At 49.5% G+C, this 18,433-nt stretch overlaps 1 protein-coding gene across 1 annotated transcript in view; it reads left to right on the top strand.

The window, feature by feature from the left end:
• Positions 1–18,433, top strand: part of MTHFD1L (methylenetetrahydrofolate dehydrogenase (NADP+ dependent) 1 like) — a 167,094-nt gene that overhangs the window by 13,934 nt on the left and 134,727 nt on the right. Inside the window, exons 5-7 of the mRNA XM_075554379.1 lie at positions 1,580–1,704; positions 7,219–7,319; positions 8,722–8,858. Coding sequence (XP_075410494.1) covers positions 1,580–1,704; positions 7,219–7,319; positions 8,722–8,858 — 363 coding nt within the window. The remainder of the gene's footprint in view (positions 1–1,579; positions 1,705–7,218; positions 7,320–8,721; positions 8,859–18,433) is intronic.

Raw genomic sequence — 18,433 nt, 5'->3', positions numbered from 1 at the left:
ATAAAGATTCTCTCTTGTTATCATGGTCGACTCATAGTGACCCTATAGGACAGCTAGAAAGGCCCCGGGGGTTGACCAAGGCTGTAACTCGCCTTTCTCCCCTGGGACAATCGGATTCTGCCACTTGGGGTGATGAGGAGTTGAAAATCTTTCACCCTCGTAGTCTCTTGCTTCCCTTGGTGGGGCTGACTTCCCGGGGAAAAGTCATCCTGTCCCTCTAGTGTCAGTGCTCCTTCACTCGGTCCCGTACATCTGTGAATCTGACTGAAGCCCTGGCTTTGTTATTTTGGGTGCATTTCTTCAGCGTTTGTATTATTGGGGGTGGGGTGGGATATAAGCTCACAATATAAACTCTCAAGGAGGGCAGAAATTTGGGCATTTTTGTCTCTCGCTTTTCTTCCCCTTGAACTGGTACAAAGAAGGTGCCTAAAGTGCATTTGGTGGACGCATGGATGAATAGTGTGCATCTGAAATGTAACTTTCTTTCTGGTGTTTGTGAGTCAGGTAGCGCTTGTTGCCCCTAGACCAGCTGCCAGTGGGTCAACACCTGCGACCCCCTGTGGTCCACAGAGTTTTCAGTGGCCGGATTTTTTTTTTTCCTTCCAGGCCATCTTTGGGTGGATTTGAACCTCTAACCTTTTTTGGCTAGCCACCCAGTGTGTATGATGCATACATAACTCCCTTGTACCCCCACCACGTAGCGGCACTTGCCACAGTGAGTTTTGTGGGGCTTTGAGACACAGTCAGCCGTCTCTTTCGGGTAGCGAGCTCCATGTGTGTGGGCTAGACTCTCACTCACTGGCAAGGGAAGCATTTGGCGCAGAGAAAGGACTATCTTATCTCCTGGCACAAAGCAGGAACACCCGGAGAAGGGATTGATTGCTTCATTAAAGGCATAGCCAGGCGTGAGCTTTCCCCAAAGCTTCCCAACAGTACCTTGGCCTTTTTAACAAGCAGTGAGCTCAGTCAGCGTTTCTGGTGGCAAAGGTAACCTTTGCGTTTAGAACTGCAAAGGTTTGGATCTGCTACCTGGTGCCTGTCTGGTCCACGCAGCAGAGTCTAGTGCCCGCTGCTGATGTTGGGAGCAGTGGGCAGATGAGTAAGCTCTGTTGTGCCATTGTGTCTGGGCTGCAGGCTCGGCTGGGCCAGGCTGCGGTACTTGAGACAAATGCTTATTGGCACCACCCCACGCTGGCAGCGTGTGTTTGGCTCCAGACATCAATGTAGACAGGTCTTTTGCCTACATGAATTTTAATAACTATCGAGCTTTTGTTTGATCTTGTTTGCTTGTTTTGTTCATTTTCTTCCCCCTTCCCCTTAGCTACAAGTAGAGCCAGAAGCAAGAGCCAAAGAGAAGTCACTTAAAAATGGAGCCAGCTTTTTTTTCCCTCCCCCTGACCTTTGATCAACAGGATGATGAAAAGAAAATCATCGATTTCCTGGTGCATTCCACCAAGCCTGACCCTAAGAAAGCCACTAAAACCGAGGCCCTATTGAAGCATCCCTTCTGAGCTACGGTTGCTCCTTGTTGGGCTCCCAAGGCTGATGTTTGTTTCGAGGGGTTTCCTGTCTTCCTTAGATCATAGATGAGATCCTGAAGGTGAACGAAGACACCAGAGTCCACGGCCTTGCCCTTCAGATCCCCGAGAACTCCTTCAGCAACAAAGTGCTCAATGCCTTGAAGCCAGAAAAGGACGTGGACGGGTAAGGGAACGCGGGCAGAGGCTGCTGGGATGCCCACGCCTTCAGCTGGTCTCCCGTGGTCCACGTGGTCCTTGTTAGTGCAGCTATGTCAGGAACGCTGATGAAAGGACCCTGTTGAAACACTTTAAACCATTTTTAAAGGTTTAGGGCGTTTCGGATCTTGTATCAGAATGTTACATTGTCTGGAAAATTCCATGCACTCTGGTAGTGCATGGGCTGTTGCCCTAGTGGACTGCTATGGTCCTGAGACATCGGTGTCACTGGTTTGGTTGGGGTGACATTTGAGAAATCACTCCATATCGGTCATCATCGTTGGCTAAGTCCCTGTCTGGTTAAGATGTCCGAGTGGTGTGGTGGGCTGGGCATTGCGCTGGCAACCACAAAGCCCGAGAAGCAGACACGGTCCCCCTCTCCCCTATCCCCTTCCCAGTCCATCAGGAAAACGCAGTCTGTGTGATCCTGTTACTGTGACTTACAGTGTCAGGAACCTGTATTAGGTTCACCCCATGGATGGCACTGGGGCTGGGTTTCGGTCCGAGTTACAGAGTCTTAATGACACTCTTCTGGAAGCTACCTGGGTGGCACAAGTGGCTGGTGCTCCATTGCTAGTGAACAGGTTGGCGGTTTGAGCCCCTTGGTGGTGGGGAGGAAGCAAGGCCTGGAGATCTGCTCTGGGACGGTCACGGCTGTGGATAACCCTGGGAGCAGCCCAGGTGTTCTCTGAAACACAGGTGACCCGAGTCCAAGCCACCCAGTGGCCACAGGCTCGGTTTCTTTGCTCTTCTCTTCGGTCATCCTGCTGGCACATCAGGCTTTAAAGACCAGGGACCTCCGGCCTGTTGGCAAGGCCTGACACTTTCGTTAATGACGAGAATGTTTATTTGAGATTTGAGGTGTTCTGATGCTATACTTGGTGGGGGGTCAGTGAGAGGCAGGAAGCTCCTCAATGGGGCAGATAAATAGCCACACAGTGGCCGAAACCTAACAGTCGTGAGGGCAGCGCAGCACCGGGTAGGGCTTTGTTGTCCAGTAAGCAGGGTGGCTATGGGTCAGGACCCACTTAGTGGACCCTCAACAATCGACATTGTTGTGGTCTGCCCTGTCATGTATGATGGAAGCTGTATGGGGCTTGAAATGTTGCCAGCACATAGCCTGTGTTTTTTTCTTTCTTTTTAATCATTTTATTAGGGACTCATACAACTCTTATCACAAGTCATACATACATCAATTGTGTAAAGCACATTTGTACATTCATTGCCCTCATCATTCTCAAAACATTTGCTCTCCACTTAAGCCCCTGGCATCAGCTCCTCATTTTCCCCCTCCTCCCTGTTCCCCCTTCCTCATGAACCCTTGATAATTTATAAATTATTGTTTTGTCATAGCTTGCACTGTCTAACATCTCTCTTCACCCATTTTTATATGTAGATCCTTGTAATTGGTTCCTCCTTTCCACCCCATCTTCCCTCCACCCTCCCAGTATCTCCACTCTCTTACCACTGGTCCTGAAGGGATCATCTGCCCTGGATTCCCTGTGTTTCCAGTTCCTATCTGTACCAGTGTCCATCCTCTGGTCTAGCCAGATTTGTAATGTAGAATTGGGATCATGATAGTGGGGATGGGAGGAAGCATTTGGGAACTAGAAGAAATTTGTATGTTTCATCGTTGCTACCCTGCACTCTGACTGGCTCATCTCCTCCCCACAACCCTTCAGTGAGGGCATGTCCAATTGCCTACAATGGGCTTTGGGTCTCCACCCCTCGCACTCCCCCTCATTCACAATGATATGATTTTTTGTTCTGATGATGCCTGATACCTGATCCCTCTGACACCTTGTGATCGCACAAGCTGGTGTGCTTATTCCAAGTGGGCTTTGTTGCTTTTCAGCTAGATACCTGCTTGTTTACCTTCAAGCCTTTAAGACCCCAGTCAGATATATATATTTTTTATATTGAAAAAGTTTATATTTAGCATTAGCCAGCTGGGCTCACTTTAGATGATTCCAATTTCATTGGCAACATCTAAAGCGTCATAGTCAGGAGCCAGTCGAACATATGCCTTCTTCTCCCCGTCAGGCCTGATCAAGGTGTTGACCTTGGCTACGTCAATGTCATAGAGCTTCTTCACAGCCTGTTTGATCTGGTGTCTGTTGGCCTTGACATCTACAATGAACACAAGTGTGTTGTTATCTTCGATCTTCTTCATGGCAGACTCTGTGGTCAAGGGGAACTTGATGATGGCTTAATGGTCCAGCTTATTTCTCCTGGGGGCGCTCTTCCGAGGGTATTTGGGCTGCCTTCTTAGTCTCAAGGTCTTGGGCCGCCGGAAGGTGGGTGACTTGCGGATCTTCTTTTTTTTTGTGGCTGTGGACGCCTTTCAGCACGGCCTTCTTGGCTTTTAAAGCCTTTGCTTTGGCTTCCGTTTTGGGAGGGGCAGGAGCTTCCTTCTTTGCCTTCGGCGCCATCTTCGTGAAAAGGCCAGATATAAAAAAAAATTTTTTTAAAAAAAAGAAAAGAAAAGGCCAGATATATTTTTTGATAGCCGGGCACCATCAGCTTTCTTCGCCACATTTGCTTATGCACCGATTTTTTTGTCTTCAGTGATTGTTTAGGGATGGTGAGCATCATGGAATGCCAATTTAATAAGACAAAGTATTCTTACATTGAGGGAGTACTTGAGTGGAGGCCCAATGTCCATCTGCTACCTTAATACTAAATCTATACTTAGATGTACATAGATATATTTCCACATCCTCATATATAGATATATTTACATATGTACATGCCTTTATCTAGGCCTCTATAAATCCCCTTTGCCTCCTACCTCTTTCCTTTGTTTCCTTTTACTTTCCTTTGTTCCACTGCCATGTTCAGCCTTCATTTGGGTTTCAGTAATTCCTATCGGTTACATTACCCTTGGTCACACCCTACCAGGCCTCCTCCACCCTCCCGATTTGGATCACATGTACTTCCCTTGTCCCTGGGTTTGTTAACACCACTACCTTTCCCCCCATCTCCCCCTCTCCCATGTCCCCCTGGAGCTGTCGGTCCCATTGTTTTCTCCAGATTGATCATCCAGACTATCTTATTTAGACAGACCTGTGATTATAACATGCACAAAGATAAGATAAAGCAAAACCAAGCAACAAAATAAAAAGAAGCAACAAGCCAATGACAAAACAAACAAACCCCAAAAAACAAAACTGCAACAAGAAAGAAAAGCTTGTAGTTAGTTCAAGGAGTGTTTCTTGGCCTTTAGGAGTGTTTTCCAGTTGAGTCTGTTGGGGCACCAAGCCCTGGCCCCAAAGTCTATTTTTGGTATTCCCTGGGGACTTATTTGTTCTGTTCCCCTTTTAGTTCTGTTGCATGCCCTTAGTGTTTTGCCTCGGTGTAGTGGGGTCAGATTGGGTGGGATTCCCTGTCTCCAGTGTTGTCCTCTGTCGAGCTGTGGGTCAGTGAGGGACGTCATGTCGCATAGTGGGGCCGGCCATGTGGTCTTCTCTGTGGATTGGCTGCTCTGAGTGGGAATATCATCGTCAAGGCTTGGTGGGCCAGGATGTGCTCCACTCTCTCTTCCTTCCCCTTCATTTGTTCCCGTGTGCTCTGATCAGATGTGTCCCTCTTCCGGAGTTGCAGATTCAGTGCTGTCCTCTGAATAAATTCTTATGGGGGGAGGAACAGCTGTCCATGTAGTTGGGATTGGGGAGGGCCCCCCAGACGTCTCCACTGGTTCCCAGCCTGTGTCCTTTATGGGACACAGCCTGTGCCCCATTGTGGCCCAAGTGAACACGGTGTATTTAGAGGTGCACGGCTGAAAGCTTAGGAGATTAGATGGCTGATCTGGTATTTACAGCAGGGGCAGGGCTGAGGGGTCACCTTGTATTGTGACTCAGACTAAAGGGACAGAGAGAAGTTAAAACATCACCAAAACTTCTGATCCAATCATAGGCTAATTGTAAAGGGGTCTTCCTTAACGAGAAAACTTCCAGAAGTTTTCGATCTTTGCCGAAAGGGAGAGAATTAACGGAGCCATTTATAAATGTGCCCATCTCAATTCTAACTTGGGTTGAGGCCATTAGCTTCACCAGATTGTTTCAGAATGTTCCAGGTGTGCACAGGGCAGGACCCAGAGGCTCTTGATTTCCCAAGGAGATATGCCCTGAGGTCAAGTGGGAGTCAGACCTGTGGATTCTCAAGTCGTGCTGGGTGGCTGGGATTCGCACAGTTGGGCTTGAATTTTTATCTTGATTGGGAGAGACATTTTCTCAGGGGCAAAGGGGGCCCTGTGGGGGCAGTCCACGGTGGTTCATGTAGGGTTCTCGGCATCCATGGTCTGTGTAGGTTGAGTCCACGCAGTGGTGCTGAGGAAGCAAGGCCTGGTGGTCTACTTCTGTACGATCACAGCTGTGGAAACTCCTGGGAAGTTTGGTTCTCCTCTGAAACCCTCGAGGTGGCCAGGAGTCAGAGCCGGCCAGTGGCCACAGGTCTGGTTTCTTGGCTCTTCTTGATCTTCCTACCATGGCCGTTCCTGATCAGGTGCCCTTGAGGGGTATCTGCTGCCCCAGTGTTAGTGGAGACTTGTCTGTCTGGCGATGCCGAGCAGGTTGCAGCAGCTTCTAGACTAGCAGGCACCAGGAAGAAACGCATGGTGGTCTGACGCGGACAGTCGGCCTGTGAAGACCCGTGGATCACAGAGGGCTGCTCCCATTGTGCGTGGGATGGCCTGGTTGACTAGAGAAGCAAATCTAGGGACACTCCTATGTGTAAGGACAAGCTTTATCGCAAGGAGCAATTATACATCAATTAGTCTATCAAGAAAGGCTCTCAGCCCAGTCCAACTCAAGTCCATCAGTCCAATCCTAGTCCATCATTCCCTGTTCGGATGCATATGACCACTTGCAATGATGTAGCATGCAGGAAGGTCATAGGCCAGGGGTGTGAAGTCAAGCGAGCAGGATGGTCATAGGCTGGTGGGTGCAAAGTCCTGTGGATCCAAATTTGGTGGAAAACATGACAGGGTCCAGCAGCAAGCGGGAAGGTGAATGCAGAGAGAGGGTTGGGTGTGTGTTGGTTCCCTTCTTATGAGGGACAGGTTGAATACTACCCTTCCACTTTTATACATCTTCAAGTGGACATGAAATTATGTAACCGACCACATTCGGAGCCGGGGAATGGCGTGGCGGCAGCAGGCCTGCCGTCGTGTCGCACGGTTTCCAGAGGTGCCATTCTGCTGTAGTCCACTGCAGTCTGTCTGCTTCCTGGAGTTGGCAGCAAGCACCTGTGTGACGGGCCCTCCAGGTGGAACAGGACGCTTGGCGCCTGTCCCAACTCACAGAGACCACCCGGACATTTCTCGAGGGGCTACCCTAAGAAGCGCAGGGCCTTGATTTTTCTGTCCAGTTGTTCGCATGTGTTCCGTATGTTCTATCAAACACGCCTGGCCTCATGCTAGTTGAACCTCGGACATACATTCTGGCCAGGCTTGTGACTTGCCTGTTCTTCTCTTTGTGACCAGAGTGACAGACATCAATCTGGGGAAGCTGGTCCGTGGGGATGCCCACGAATGCTTCATCTCGCCAGTTGCCAGAGCCGTCATTGAACTTCTTGAAAAATCAGGTAGGATGCCCCTGCCAAAAGCAGTGTGCTTTTCCGTTCATTAGTATCGAGGTTGTTGCTCAGCAAGGACTTGCTTCTGGAAGATTCTCTTCGAAACGTGGAAGGACCATTCAGGGTGGACTTAAATTTCCTCCTTGTTTTTTTTTGGGTGGGGGTAAAGATGAAGAGAGAACTACAAAGTTTTCAGGTCCAGTTTGGTGACTGCAAAAGAGAGTTGGTAAAAATGAAAATTCCTTTGCTCCCAACAAGCTACTCTGTCCGCCATCAGGAAGCAAGGCATGTTAAACACAATGAGAAATACTGCAGGTGTGAGTTTCTCAAGTCTGTCAGTGTGTCAGACCTAGCTAAAGTGGACACCTGAGGCTGCCGTGAGATGGTGGTGAGGTTGGTGAACAGGGCGACTGAGCAAAAAGTTTTCTTTTATTGTCCATGAAAAGTCACACTCCAAAAAAACACACTCAAACTCCGGCTCACCGTGACCTCATAAGACAGGGCAGAACTACCTCTTTGAGTTTCCGGGACGGTCACTTTTTACGGAGCAGAAAGCCCGGTCTTCCCCCCGGGCAGCAGCTGGTTTCTAACTGCTGAGCTGGTGCACGTCGCCCAGAGTGCCGACCACTGCCTCCAGGCCTCCCGTGGGCTGGAGTTAACTTAATGGCACGGAGTTTTGAATGTATTTCGTCGGTGCCAGAGCTTTCTAAGCAGCCCTGGTGGTTCTTTGGTTAAAGTGTTTGGCTAAACAAGAGGCCGGCAGGTTGCACTCACTCGCCACTTAATGGGAGAAAGATGAAGGAAGTGGTCTGCGCCCATTACGGTGAGTAGTCTTGAGTCTCCGTGGGGTAGCGCCTCTCTGTCCGATAAGGTCACTCACTGAATTGACATCGGCCCTGGAGCGGTGAGTTCTGCCTTTTTTAGTTGTTGTTGCTGGTTTTTGTTTAAAGAGTTGCTAGCTGATTACATAAAATTCAACCAGATCCATTTTCTCTGTTCTAATTGGAGTCGAAAAGAGACAGGTGCTGCCCTGACCCTTAAAAGCATCCAGAACTCCCTGAATGTACACCAAGGTTGTATCAGTGGATTTAATTGTTAGGATATGCTCTTAGGTCAGTAACTGTGTAGTCCACATCTTTTTCATGGGATAGGTTATCTGGACAATGGTTCTGCCCATGACATTCCCAAAGATGGCAGAGAGTAAGCCTTGTGCTAATAAAACACAGCGGTCAATTTTAGAAAGGCACTCCGTCACATGAATTAGAAACCAGGAGTGTTTGCAGTGGGAAACTTGGTTAATTACTACCCCCCAGTCCTAGAGCATATTCAACCGGGGGTGGGGGCCGAGAGGGCCAAGTTGTTGAAGATGAAGGATCCGAGTTCTTGCTGACCATCCCGATCTGGCTGGCAGATGTGGACTTCAATGGAAAGAAGATCTTGGTCATCGGCGCCCATGGGTCTTTGGAGGCGGCTGTGCACTGCCTGTTCCAGAGGAAAGGCTCGCTGACCATGAGCTGCCGCTGGGACGTGCCGCAGCTGCAGAGCAAGGTAAGCTGCTCCCGGGCAGGGACTTCTGCCCCTGAACTGCGCATGTATGTTCTACACAAATGTAGAAGCTGAACCTGTACCTTAGGAAGGCAGTGAAAGCGAAACAGGAAAACTCAAAAAGGTTGAAAATAATGGAGAACAAGATGAATGAAGCAGAAACCAAGCACATACAGAGGCGATCAGCAAAACCAAGGAGCCCTCATGCCGTAGGGGGTTAGTAAGCATTGGTGTGCTAACTGCAAGGTCAGCATTTCAAAACCTCTAGCCACTCTGAGGGAGAAAAATGAGGCTTTCTATTCCCATAAACATTTACAGCTTCGGAACCCCACGAGGCCACTTCTCTCTTGTCCAATAGGGCTGTGCGGCCATTGGAGGGAATTGACTCGGTGGCAGTTGAGTTTTTGCTGATCAACGAAGCCAAAGGCTCTTAGGAAAACCTGATGACATGAACACACAATTGGACAAAGAATCCAGAGATCACAAATAACGTGAAGGATGAACAAAGGCCAAGGTCACAGAAACAGTGCAGTTTGTTTTTCAGAAAGGCTATAAACCGCTGTAGGCTGGCAGTTTCGACAATTTGCTTGACGTGAGCACTTTTCTTCGGCCAGTGTGACTTCCAGGATGGATTCCTGTGTGAAACTGGAGCACACAAATCCAGCTGTGTCCAAGAAGGGCACTGGATCTACCCTTCAAACAAGCAGAGGAAAACCTGACGCTGTAACAAAGCCAGCCGGGGTCGTACACATGAGTTTACCAAGGAGTCAAAGAAGGCGGAGTTCTGCTCTCGCCTCCAGAGACTAGGAAAGAAGGAGCACTTGTAACTCACTCATCTAACGAGGCCGGCACAGCGAGGACGGGCGCTCCCTGGAGAGCGTGGGTGACACGAGCTGGAGCAATGATGAGAAAGCAAGAATCAGATTAAAACGGAGGTTATATATCAGAAAACCTATCATTGCAGTTCAGCATAATCAGCAGATTAGAAACTTCTCAGCACACTAGATGGAGAGAAGGAATCTGAGACACTTAGTTCTCCATTATGACAACAACTCCCTGATTTTTAAAAAAATCTTTCTCTGGTAATCGAAAGGAATTTCTTCACCAGAGAAACTAGGTATAGGTGATATTTGGTTTTAAACACCTGATCAAAATTGATAGCAACCATCTCACTAATGCGATAGCTTTTGATGACTGGAGTGGATGACACCTGCCTTTCATACTCGATGACATGCTTGTCTGTGTAGACGCCTAATCCGAAGCCAAACTCACTGCCATCGAGTCAGTGCCAACTCAAACTGACCCTACAGGACACGGTAGAACTGCCCTGTGGGTTCCTAAGACTGTTACTCTTTGCGGGAGTAGAAAGCCCTGGCTTTGTCCTGTTGAACAGCTGGTGGTTTTGAACTGCTGACTTTGCGGGACGCAGCCCAACACAGCAGCCACTACACCACCAGGGCTCCTCCCTAGACAGGTGTCCAAGAGGCTAACCTGTAAGAACCAGCTTGTTCAGCTGGATTCTTGATAGATCATCATGCAACCATCACGTGCATGCCTAAACACTAGCAGCAACAAAATTTCATGTTTAAAAAAGACACAATTTATAATACTTATGAAGAATTACGAAGTACTCAGGCAAAACTTTAGAAGAAGTTATGTAAGATTGTTGGAAAGCAATTTATAATTTCTTGTTCATGGATGAGACATTCCAATTCCTTAAAGAGGAACTCTCCCCAAATCAATACATTTGAATAAAAGTCTTCCCAATATTTATTTTGGCAGACTTTGTCGAAAGGATGTGCAGAGAATCAAATATCCTCATGACAGTGTTTGAGAAAAACAAAGGGGTAAAACTCATCTAACCAGATGGTGTTAAAACACACACAAACTCACCACCCTGGGGTCAATTCTGACTCATAACGACTCTGTTAGACAGGGTAGAACTGCCCCTGTGGGTGTTCTGAGACTGTAACTCTTTCCGGGAGTAGAAAGCCTTTCTTTCTCCCATAATGTAAAATAATGAACGTCAATAGCAATTAGATAGATGGTCTAGACCAACAGACTCTAGAAACCTAGGAATAATCCAGACATTTATGGAACTTTCAGGTAGCGGGGGAAGATGGGCTGACAAAAAGGGTTGTTTCATTGTTTCTTGTGGCGGTGAGTCAATTCCAACACTCTGTACAACAGAGCAACACGCCCCACAGTCCTGTGCCAGGCTCGCACGTGTCCTTATGTGTGAACACTGCCGTGCAGCCACTGTGTCATCCGCCTTGCGGAAGGGCTTCCTCTCGAAGTATGTGAGACAAAGTCTCCCCAGCCTTCATTTCCTCTAAGGAGCATCCTTGTAGAACCTCCTCCTAGACAGATGTGTGTGTTCTTTCAGCAGGCGTGGTTCTTTCAAGGTTCTTTCAGCAGCGTCATAATTCAGACCCATCGATTCTTCGACCTTCCTCATTCCGTGTCCAACTTTCACATGCGTATGGGCAATTGAAAAGATCATGGCTTGGGTCAGGCTAACCTTCATCTTCAGATCATAGCCTTGATTTTCAAACGCTTTAAAGGGGTCTTGTGCAACCTATTTACCCAGGGGAATGCATCCTTTGATCTCAGTGTTTTCATTTTAATTTTATTAATCATTTTATTGGGGGCTCTTACAGATCTTATGACATCCTTTGATCTCTTGACTGCTGCTTCCATGAATATCGATTGTGGATCCAAATTTAGTTCTATATGTAACTAATTAAAACTGCATAATATATATAAACTTAGTTAAAGTGTGCGTGCATATACACACACACAAATATATATATATATTTTTAGGTACTGTCTAGTTGATTCTAATTCATTGTGACCCCATGTGACAGAGCATCACTGTCGCATAGCATTTCCTAGGATGTAATATGGAAACAGATCACCAGCCTTTTTTTTCCAGGAGGGCTGTTGGTGGGCTCAGATGACAGCCTTCTCAGTTAGATGTCCAGTGCTTCATAGTTGTATTACCAAGGCTTCGTGTACACTGGTGTGTGTGTGCTTAAAATTTTGAAACATTAAGCACAATATACAGAAATTAATTCTCGGTTAAGGACCTAAGTAGGGAACACAGAGTCATAAAACTTGCAGAAGAAAATAAAGAACCCGTGCTTTTAAAATAAAACCATGCTTTTTCTTTCTTAAACGATTGAAAACCTGAAGAGACAGGGACAGAAGATGTTTCCTATTCAACACTTGGTAATTAGTAACTAGTAAAAGAGGCATTGAAATCAGCAAGACAAAGAAAATGGACACAGGACAGATCATTCACAAACCAAAGACATGGGGAAAGTTGGCAGGATGAGAGTGGGTGTGGGAGGAGGTTAAAGTTCAGTTTGGGACTTTCAAGTTCCACCGCTTTGTCTCCTTTGTCCTTGTCTCCTTTGTCCGTGTAGCAAACTCACCCCGGACAAAAGTTTGCAGCTAAAGATTCAACAGGCCTGTAAGGGGAACAGTCACTAACGCTAGTGAGGTGTGAGCCCCTTAGATTTATCAACCTTTTGTAGTGAAAGGGCTGCTCCCACCCAGGAGCAAAGTTCAGAAAGCCCAGGGAGGAGGAGGAAGAGGAGGAGAAAGGGGAAACACGGGGAGGGGCTGGGGGATCCAACCTCTGCTGGTCGCCTTGGGCTGGGCTGTTGATTGACCAGCAAGCCCTCGGGCCTGCTCTATAACGGTCACCACACGGTGGCAGCCTCATCCCGGCCATGCCCGGCCACGCTGTTGGCGCGCAGATCTCGGGCCTTGACCGCCAGAGGGGAAGAGGAACCCAGGCCTTGTCCTGAACCCGGCAGCTGGGGGAAACGCAAACACTTCCCCTGGCAGCCGGCTGTTTTCACAGCTGGGGCAGATGCTTTTGCTAAGTTGTATCTGTCTCAGGAAAAACAAGGGCATTTTTCAAAGTCCTTTTTTACTACAGAAATAAACCTCCTGCGCTCTTAACTTTGGGAAATCTTACCATGCTGTTACTCTCACAGCTCTCCCTTCTAGAAAAAGAAAACTCCCTGCCATGGAGCCGCTAGCTCTTCCTGGGGACCCGTAGCGCACAGGGTAGAACTGCCCCTCTTTAGGGGAGTGGACCGCCTCATCTTTCTCCTGGAGTAGAAAGGCTTTATCCTTTTGCAGCGTTGCTAGTTCAAACACTTACCTTCTAAAGCAGCTGTTCTCAACCTGTGGGTTGCGACCCCTTTGGGAGTCAAACGATCCTTTCACAGGGGCCGCCCGATTCATCACAGTAGCAAAATGACAGTGATGAAGTAGCAACAAAAATAATTTGATGGTTGGGGGTCACCACCACACGAGCTGGATGAAGGGTCACGGCATGAGGAAGGTTGAGAACCGCTGTTCTGGAGAATCTGAAATTTAGGAGGCATCTTGTGTTCTGTGTGTTTGGAACATCAGACTGGATTACAAACCAGCCACCTCGGACAGAGTTTTATTAACAATTCCAGGTGTGCACAGGGGATCTCAGTAACAAAAGGGCACTGCTTTGCAGCAAGAATCAAACTATGGGTGCTTTGTTGGGGGGCAGAGGTTGTAGAGCATGCAGAGGAGCTTCCTCAATATTTTTTTACCAACCGATATGGAAGTTCACTCTACCATGCACCGTGACAAACGTTCGGTGATCGATATGATCAGATACACCTGTGAACCATACCTAACTGATGTCGAGGCAGATTTAGGAATGTAAGTCACCTGTCACCTGGGAACGCTCTTTTTCCTTATTTGACTTCAAAGTATCGTATGTTGTTGTTAGGGGCCGTAGAGTGAGCGCTAACCCACCGCGACCCCGTGCACAACAGACGGAAGCCCTGTCTAGTCCTTCGCCATCCTCACGATGGTTCCCATGCCTTTGTCCCAGCCACGGTGCCAATCCGTCTCCTGGGGGGGGCCTTCCTCTTTTTCGGTACCCCTCCACTTTACCAAACGTGGGGCCCTTTTCCAGGACTGGTCCCTTCTGACAACAAGGCAGCGCCTCGCCATCCTTGCCCAAAGGGAACCAGTGAGGAAGCCTTGCTGGGTGTTTCACGTGACTCTGGGGCCTGGCTTCCTTAGCAGGAATTCTAGCCCGTTGGTCAGGGTAATTTGTGATCCATCCCTCTCAAGAAAGGAGCCCTATTGGCCTGGTGGCTTCTGTGCCAACTGCAAGGCCAGCAGTTCAAACCCGCTGGCTCCTCCCTGGGAGAAAGATGAGGCAGTCTGCTCCTGGAAAGATGTACAGCCTCAGAAGCCCTGGTTCTGTTCTGCTCTGTCAAGCTATGAGAAGCCAGTGATGTTGATGGTAGGGTTTGGTTTTGTTTGGCTTAGCCCCCAAGAGGTCTGTGGGCCCTCTGGCGGTCAGGGGTTAAGGGTGGCCCAAAGAGCATCTTGGCATGGACTGGGGCCTTAGGACAGACCCTGTCTCCCTTGCCGCAGCCTCGGAAGGCTTCCCGGAAAGTCTCCATGGAAGAACAGGGGATGTTTTCGTCCTCCAATGTAATAAAAAATGAATAAAACTCTGCCTTTCAGATTTTAGTAGGAGGGCTGGGGGTGTAGTGGTGATGAGTTGGTGGCTAACCGAAAGGTCAGTAGTTCAAAATCACCAGCCGCTCCTTGGGAGAAAGATGAGGTTCCCTACACCTGTGGAGGTGCGGACTCTCAGGGTCGCTGTGAGTCAGTGTTGGCTCGACGCCAGCGAGTGTTTTGTTTTAAGATCTTCGTCGATTTAGCTCTCAACACTCGCTATGAGCCAAGTGTTAGTGAACAAAGACCACAAGCACAGGGCTGCGTGTGCTAAATAGACGCAAGACACCCGGAACCATTTCTCAAGCGCGTATTGCTAAACGACCACGGACCAAGAGCCCTGCTGGCCATCTGCGGAGGGGCTTTGGAAGCTGAGGGTGTGTCCACGTAACTCTAGTCTCCTCTGTGCCACCTCCTGAAACCCGAGTCTGAGATGGCCCTGCAGTGACCCAGCAGCCTGCCGCACCCAGGAAAGACCCAGTCGGAACGACAGCACTGTGTGGTGAGCCCCGCCCGGTGGGACCTGATGCTTTGGAGACACACAGCTCTGGGGCACCAACTCGGCCATCACTTCCTTTCTCTGAGCCATTGAGTCAGTCCCAAGCCCTGGTGACTCCGTGTGACCCCGTAGAGCTGCCCCACAGAGAATCCGGGCTTTGATCACAATAGGAGCAGCCTGAGTGCCGGCTTGCCACCCTGTGTATTTTGAATGCCTTCCAATGGAGGGACTCCTGTTCCAGCCCCGCCCCAGGCAGTATTCTGTGGTCCCTCGGGGCTGCGATCTTTCCCTTTGGAAAACTGTTTAGTGTGAATTAGCTGAAGGTGTATGGAACGGATCAGCAGACTCCCAACAATTCACACACATTTAATTGGAACTCCTCCACCACTCTCCCCTCCACCTGTCCTCACTCATCTTCCTCCCCCTGTGCTGTTCCCATCCCCCAGCTCTCCTAACCTCTGACCTTGTCCTTGGACAAATGCTGCCCTACGCATAGATGATTCTGACAGGGGTGAGCTCAGTTCCGGAGCTGGAGGGGGACTGAGGGCCACAGTCAGGAGGCTTCCACTAGCGTGTCCCGCGAATGATTTTGTTCCATTCCGCTCCACAATGTCGCCTGTGTTAATCTGAAACAACTCCAGAGACACTCATGTGTATAAGAAAGAACTTTATATCAAAGAGTAATTGTGTATTAAGAAAACATACCAGGCCAGATCAAGTCTGTAAGTCTGATATTAGCCCATATGTCAGAGACCAGTCTGTAAATTCCTCTTCAGACTCACACAACACATGCAATGACGCCGAATGCAGGAAGATCACAGGCCAGTGGGTAGAAAGTCTTGTGGATCCAGTGGTGGTGGAAGCATCTCAGCACTGGCGTGGGTCTCCACGTGGCTCCTCCAGCTCCAAGGCTCTGGCTGCTATCAGCAAAGCTCCATGCGGTTTGTCAACAGGAATGGCTAGCAGGGAGTGTGTGTATTTATCTCTGTAGCGCCTTGAAATGAGGTCATCAAGCTGCGACCTGATTGACAGGCCAAACTCCACCCTTTTACTCTTAATCTCAAATTGACACCAGGTGATGTAAATACCACATCCTCCCACTCCACCCAGGTTCTTTGTGGCTCTTTGCACAGTAGCTGGTAGTGGTCGCCGGGCACCCACTAGTTCTGACCTCAGGGTGATGGAAGCTGATTCTGTCCGGTCTCTTGGTCTGTCAGACTGATTGTGTTTCAATTTTCATAGCTCTGTACCTTAGATAACTGCTCAGGAGCTTTCAAGACCCCAGTGCTACCCACCAAGGTAGGATGGAGAACCTCATCTTTGTGAACGAGGCTAAGCCAATGGACCTTGGTCTTCTCTGGAGATTGGATGCATGGTTTTTCCCTGCCGGATTCTGAGAAGTAGATTTGAAGGCTGGCCTCTGTTTGGTATCTAGATGTCTGGCTTCTGCCCTGGCTAGCGTGTCGGTAATAGATGAAGCCCCTGCTCTGTTTTTGAGCACTCTTCACTTCCGGGTCTGGAGGGGCATCATTCGTGTCCATGTGGGATGTCTGGGCCTTTGTCCAAGGCAGCCAAGTGTCAGTTGTGAGGAGGCCAGAGCCTGGGACATCGGGACTCGCCACTCAGCCCCGTTCCTTCACCTTCTTCGCCCCAAAGCAGCCCCCGACCTCGCTGTCCAGACCCCTCTGAGCGGGGCGACAGCCCTTTGCAGGGCAGCTCGGAGCTGCCTGCCCCATGGCGCCGTTGTTGTGGATGAGACTGGGCATGAAAGCGGCTGGGCCCTGGCTCTCGCGGTTGCCATTCGGGCTTTCACAGGTGGTCTGCAGTGGAATCCCCTCCAGGGAAGCCCCTGCGGGGCTGACAGGCCTGCGGGCCCCCTGTGCACACCCCCTGCTCCTCTCTGCTCACCTGGAGCCCTTGCGAGGCTGTGCTGCCAGATAGCTGGATGCCAGCCGCAAGCTGCTCCCCAGCCGGGACACAGCACGTTAATCCCAGCAGCATGCAGAAGAAATAACTTGAAATAGAAGAAGCGTGTATTTGTGTTTTTCTGAGGTTCTAGTTCCACCTTCTAAACACAAGGGCCCTTGATTCCTGTGTCAGCAGAAGAGGGAGAGCGTGTAGATCTTTCATGCATACATGTATTCACAACATGTATCATACTTAAAGAATGCCCAGATACATACCACACCAATGTAGTCTTACCCACTCACCACACACCCAAACACATAGCCTAGACCCATAATGCCACACCCTGCACACACACACACCACACATGGACACTACACACATGTGCCACACAGAGACACACACAGAACAGCAACATACACAGTCTCACACGCTCAGCACACACTACACATTCACTTACACCACACCCCTAAACTCATACCACTGACGAACTGCACATATATAAAGCAACACGTGTTACACGATACTCGTATTCCACACGCAGAGACACATCCTGTCACCACGCACACTACACGTACCACACACCCAAACACATACCACCGCCACACACTAGCACAAACTGCACACACACCACACACGTGTTACACGACATACACATCATAGCCACATATGCACACATTCCCACCCTCACTGCACACACACATCATACCAACATGTGGTGTCACACCAGCTCCACACACACAGACACACACCACACACATAAACCATACCAACATAGACACGGTCTCATACAAGTTGCACACACTCACCTAGTCACCCACGCACACTGCACATACACTCACCCCACACCCCAAACACACAGCACACCCTCCTGCACAGCCTGTCTGCACAGCGCTGGCCACACCGCCCACACACAGCCCGGCGGTTCTCGTTTTCCTGCGGGGCCAAGAAAGGATTAAAAAGCAAAACAAAGAAAAACCAGTCTAGAGTCTACCCACTCCTAGCTTGGGGTCTGCATTTTCCATCTAGCATCTGTCCTAACTCATGGCCATCTCCAGCTCCCTCGGCGGGGATCTCGCGTCTCCCTGCTGAACCCCTCTCGAACACCGAGCAGCCCAGAGCACCTGGACCAAGGAAGGCGTTTGTCCTGCTCTGAGGGGCGTCTGGGGGAGACACGCTGTGGTCACTCCAGGTCCCTGTGGCCGCCGGCCTTGGGCTCAACTTGACTTATGAGCTCTGCCTCAAAGTGCCTCTGGTTTTCATGGCCCGTGCTCGGGCCCAGTGGCCGCAGATGCGTCTGGAAAGAGGTGCGCCCGATTCCTGAAAGGAAAGGGATTCTCCCATCCGGGAGCTCTGGGTGTGCGTGACTGGGGAAATGCTGCGTGCTGACATGGTGGCTCTCTGCTCCTGCCTGAGCAGGATGGCGTCGGCATGTCGCAGTCAGGCCCGCAGCAGTTTAACCTTCTGACTGTGCAGGAGCCCGCTGCCGGAGGGAGAGATGGATGGGTCCGGAGAAACAACGCCGGCATCTCTTGGTTGACGTCCAGATAACTCAAAGGAAATGTTTGGCACCCAAAGTGGGGACCATTTCCGAGTAAACAGACCGTGGGAAAAGTTCAACCAGAAGGCAGCCTCCATGAGT

This window comes from Tenrec ecaudatus, chromosome 7 (genome assembly GCF_050624435.1).
Source record: "Tenrec ecaudatus isolate mTenEca1 chromosome 7, mTenEca1.hap1, whole genome shotgun sequence".
NCBI classification, from domain to species: Eukaryota; Metazoa; Chordata; class Mammalia; order Afrosoricida; family Tenrecidae; genus Tenrec; species Tenrec ecaudatus.
The sequence above is the reverse complement of the archived record's forward strand: the minus strand, read 5'-3'. Positions and strand labels throughout refer to the sequence as shown.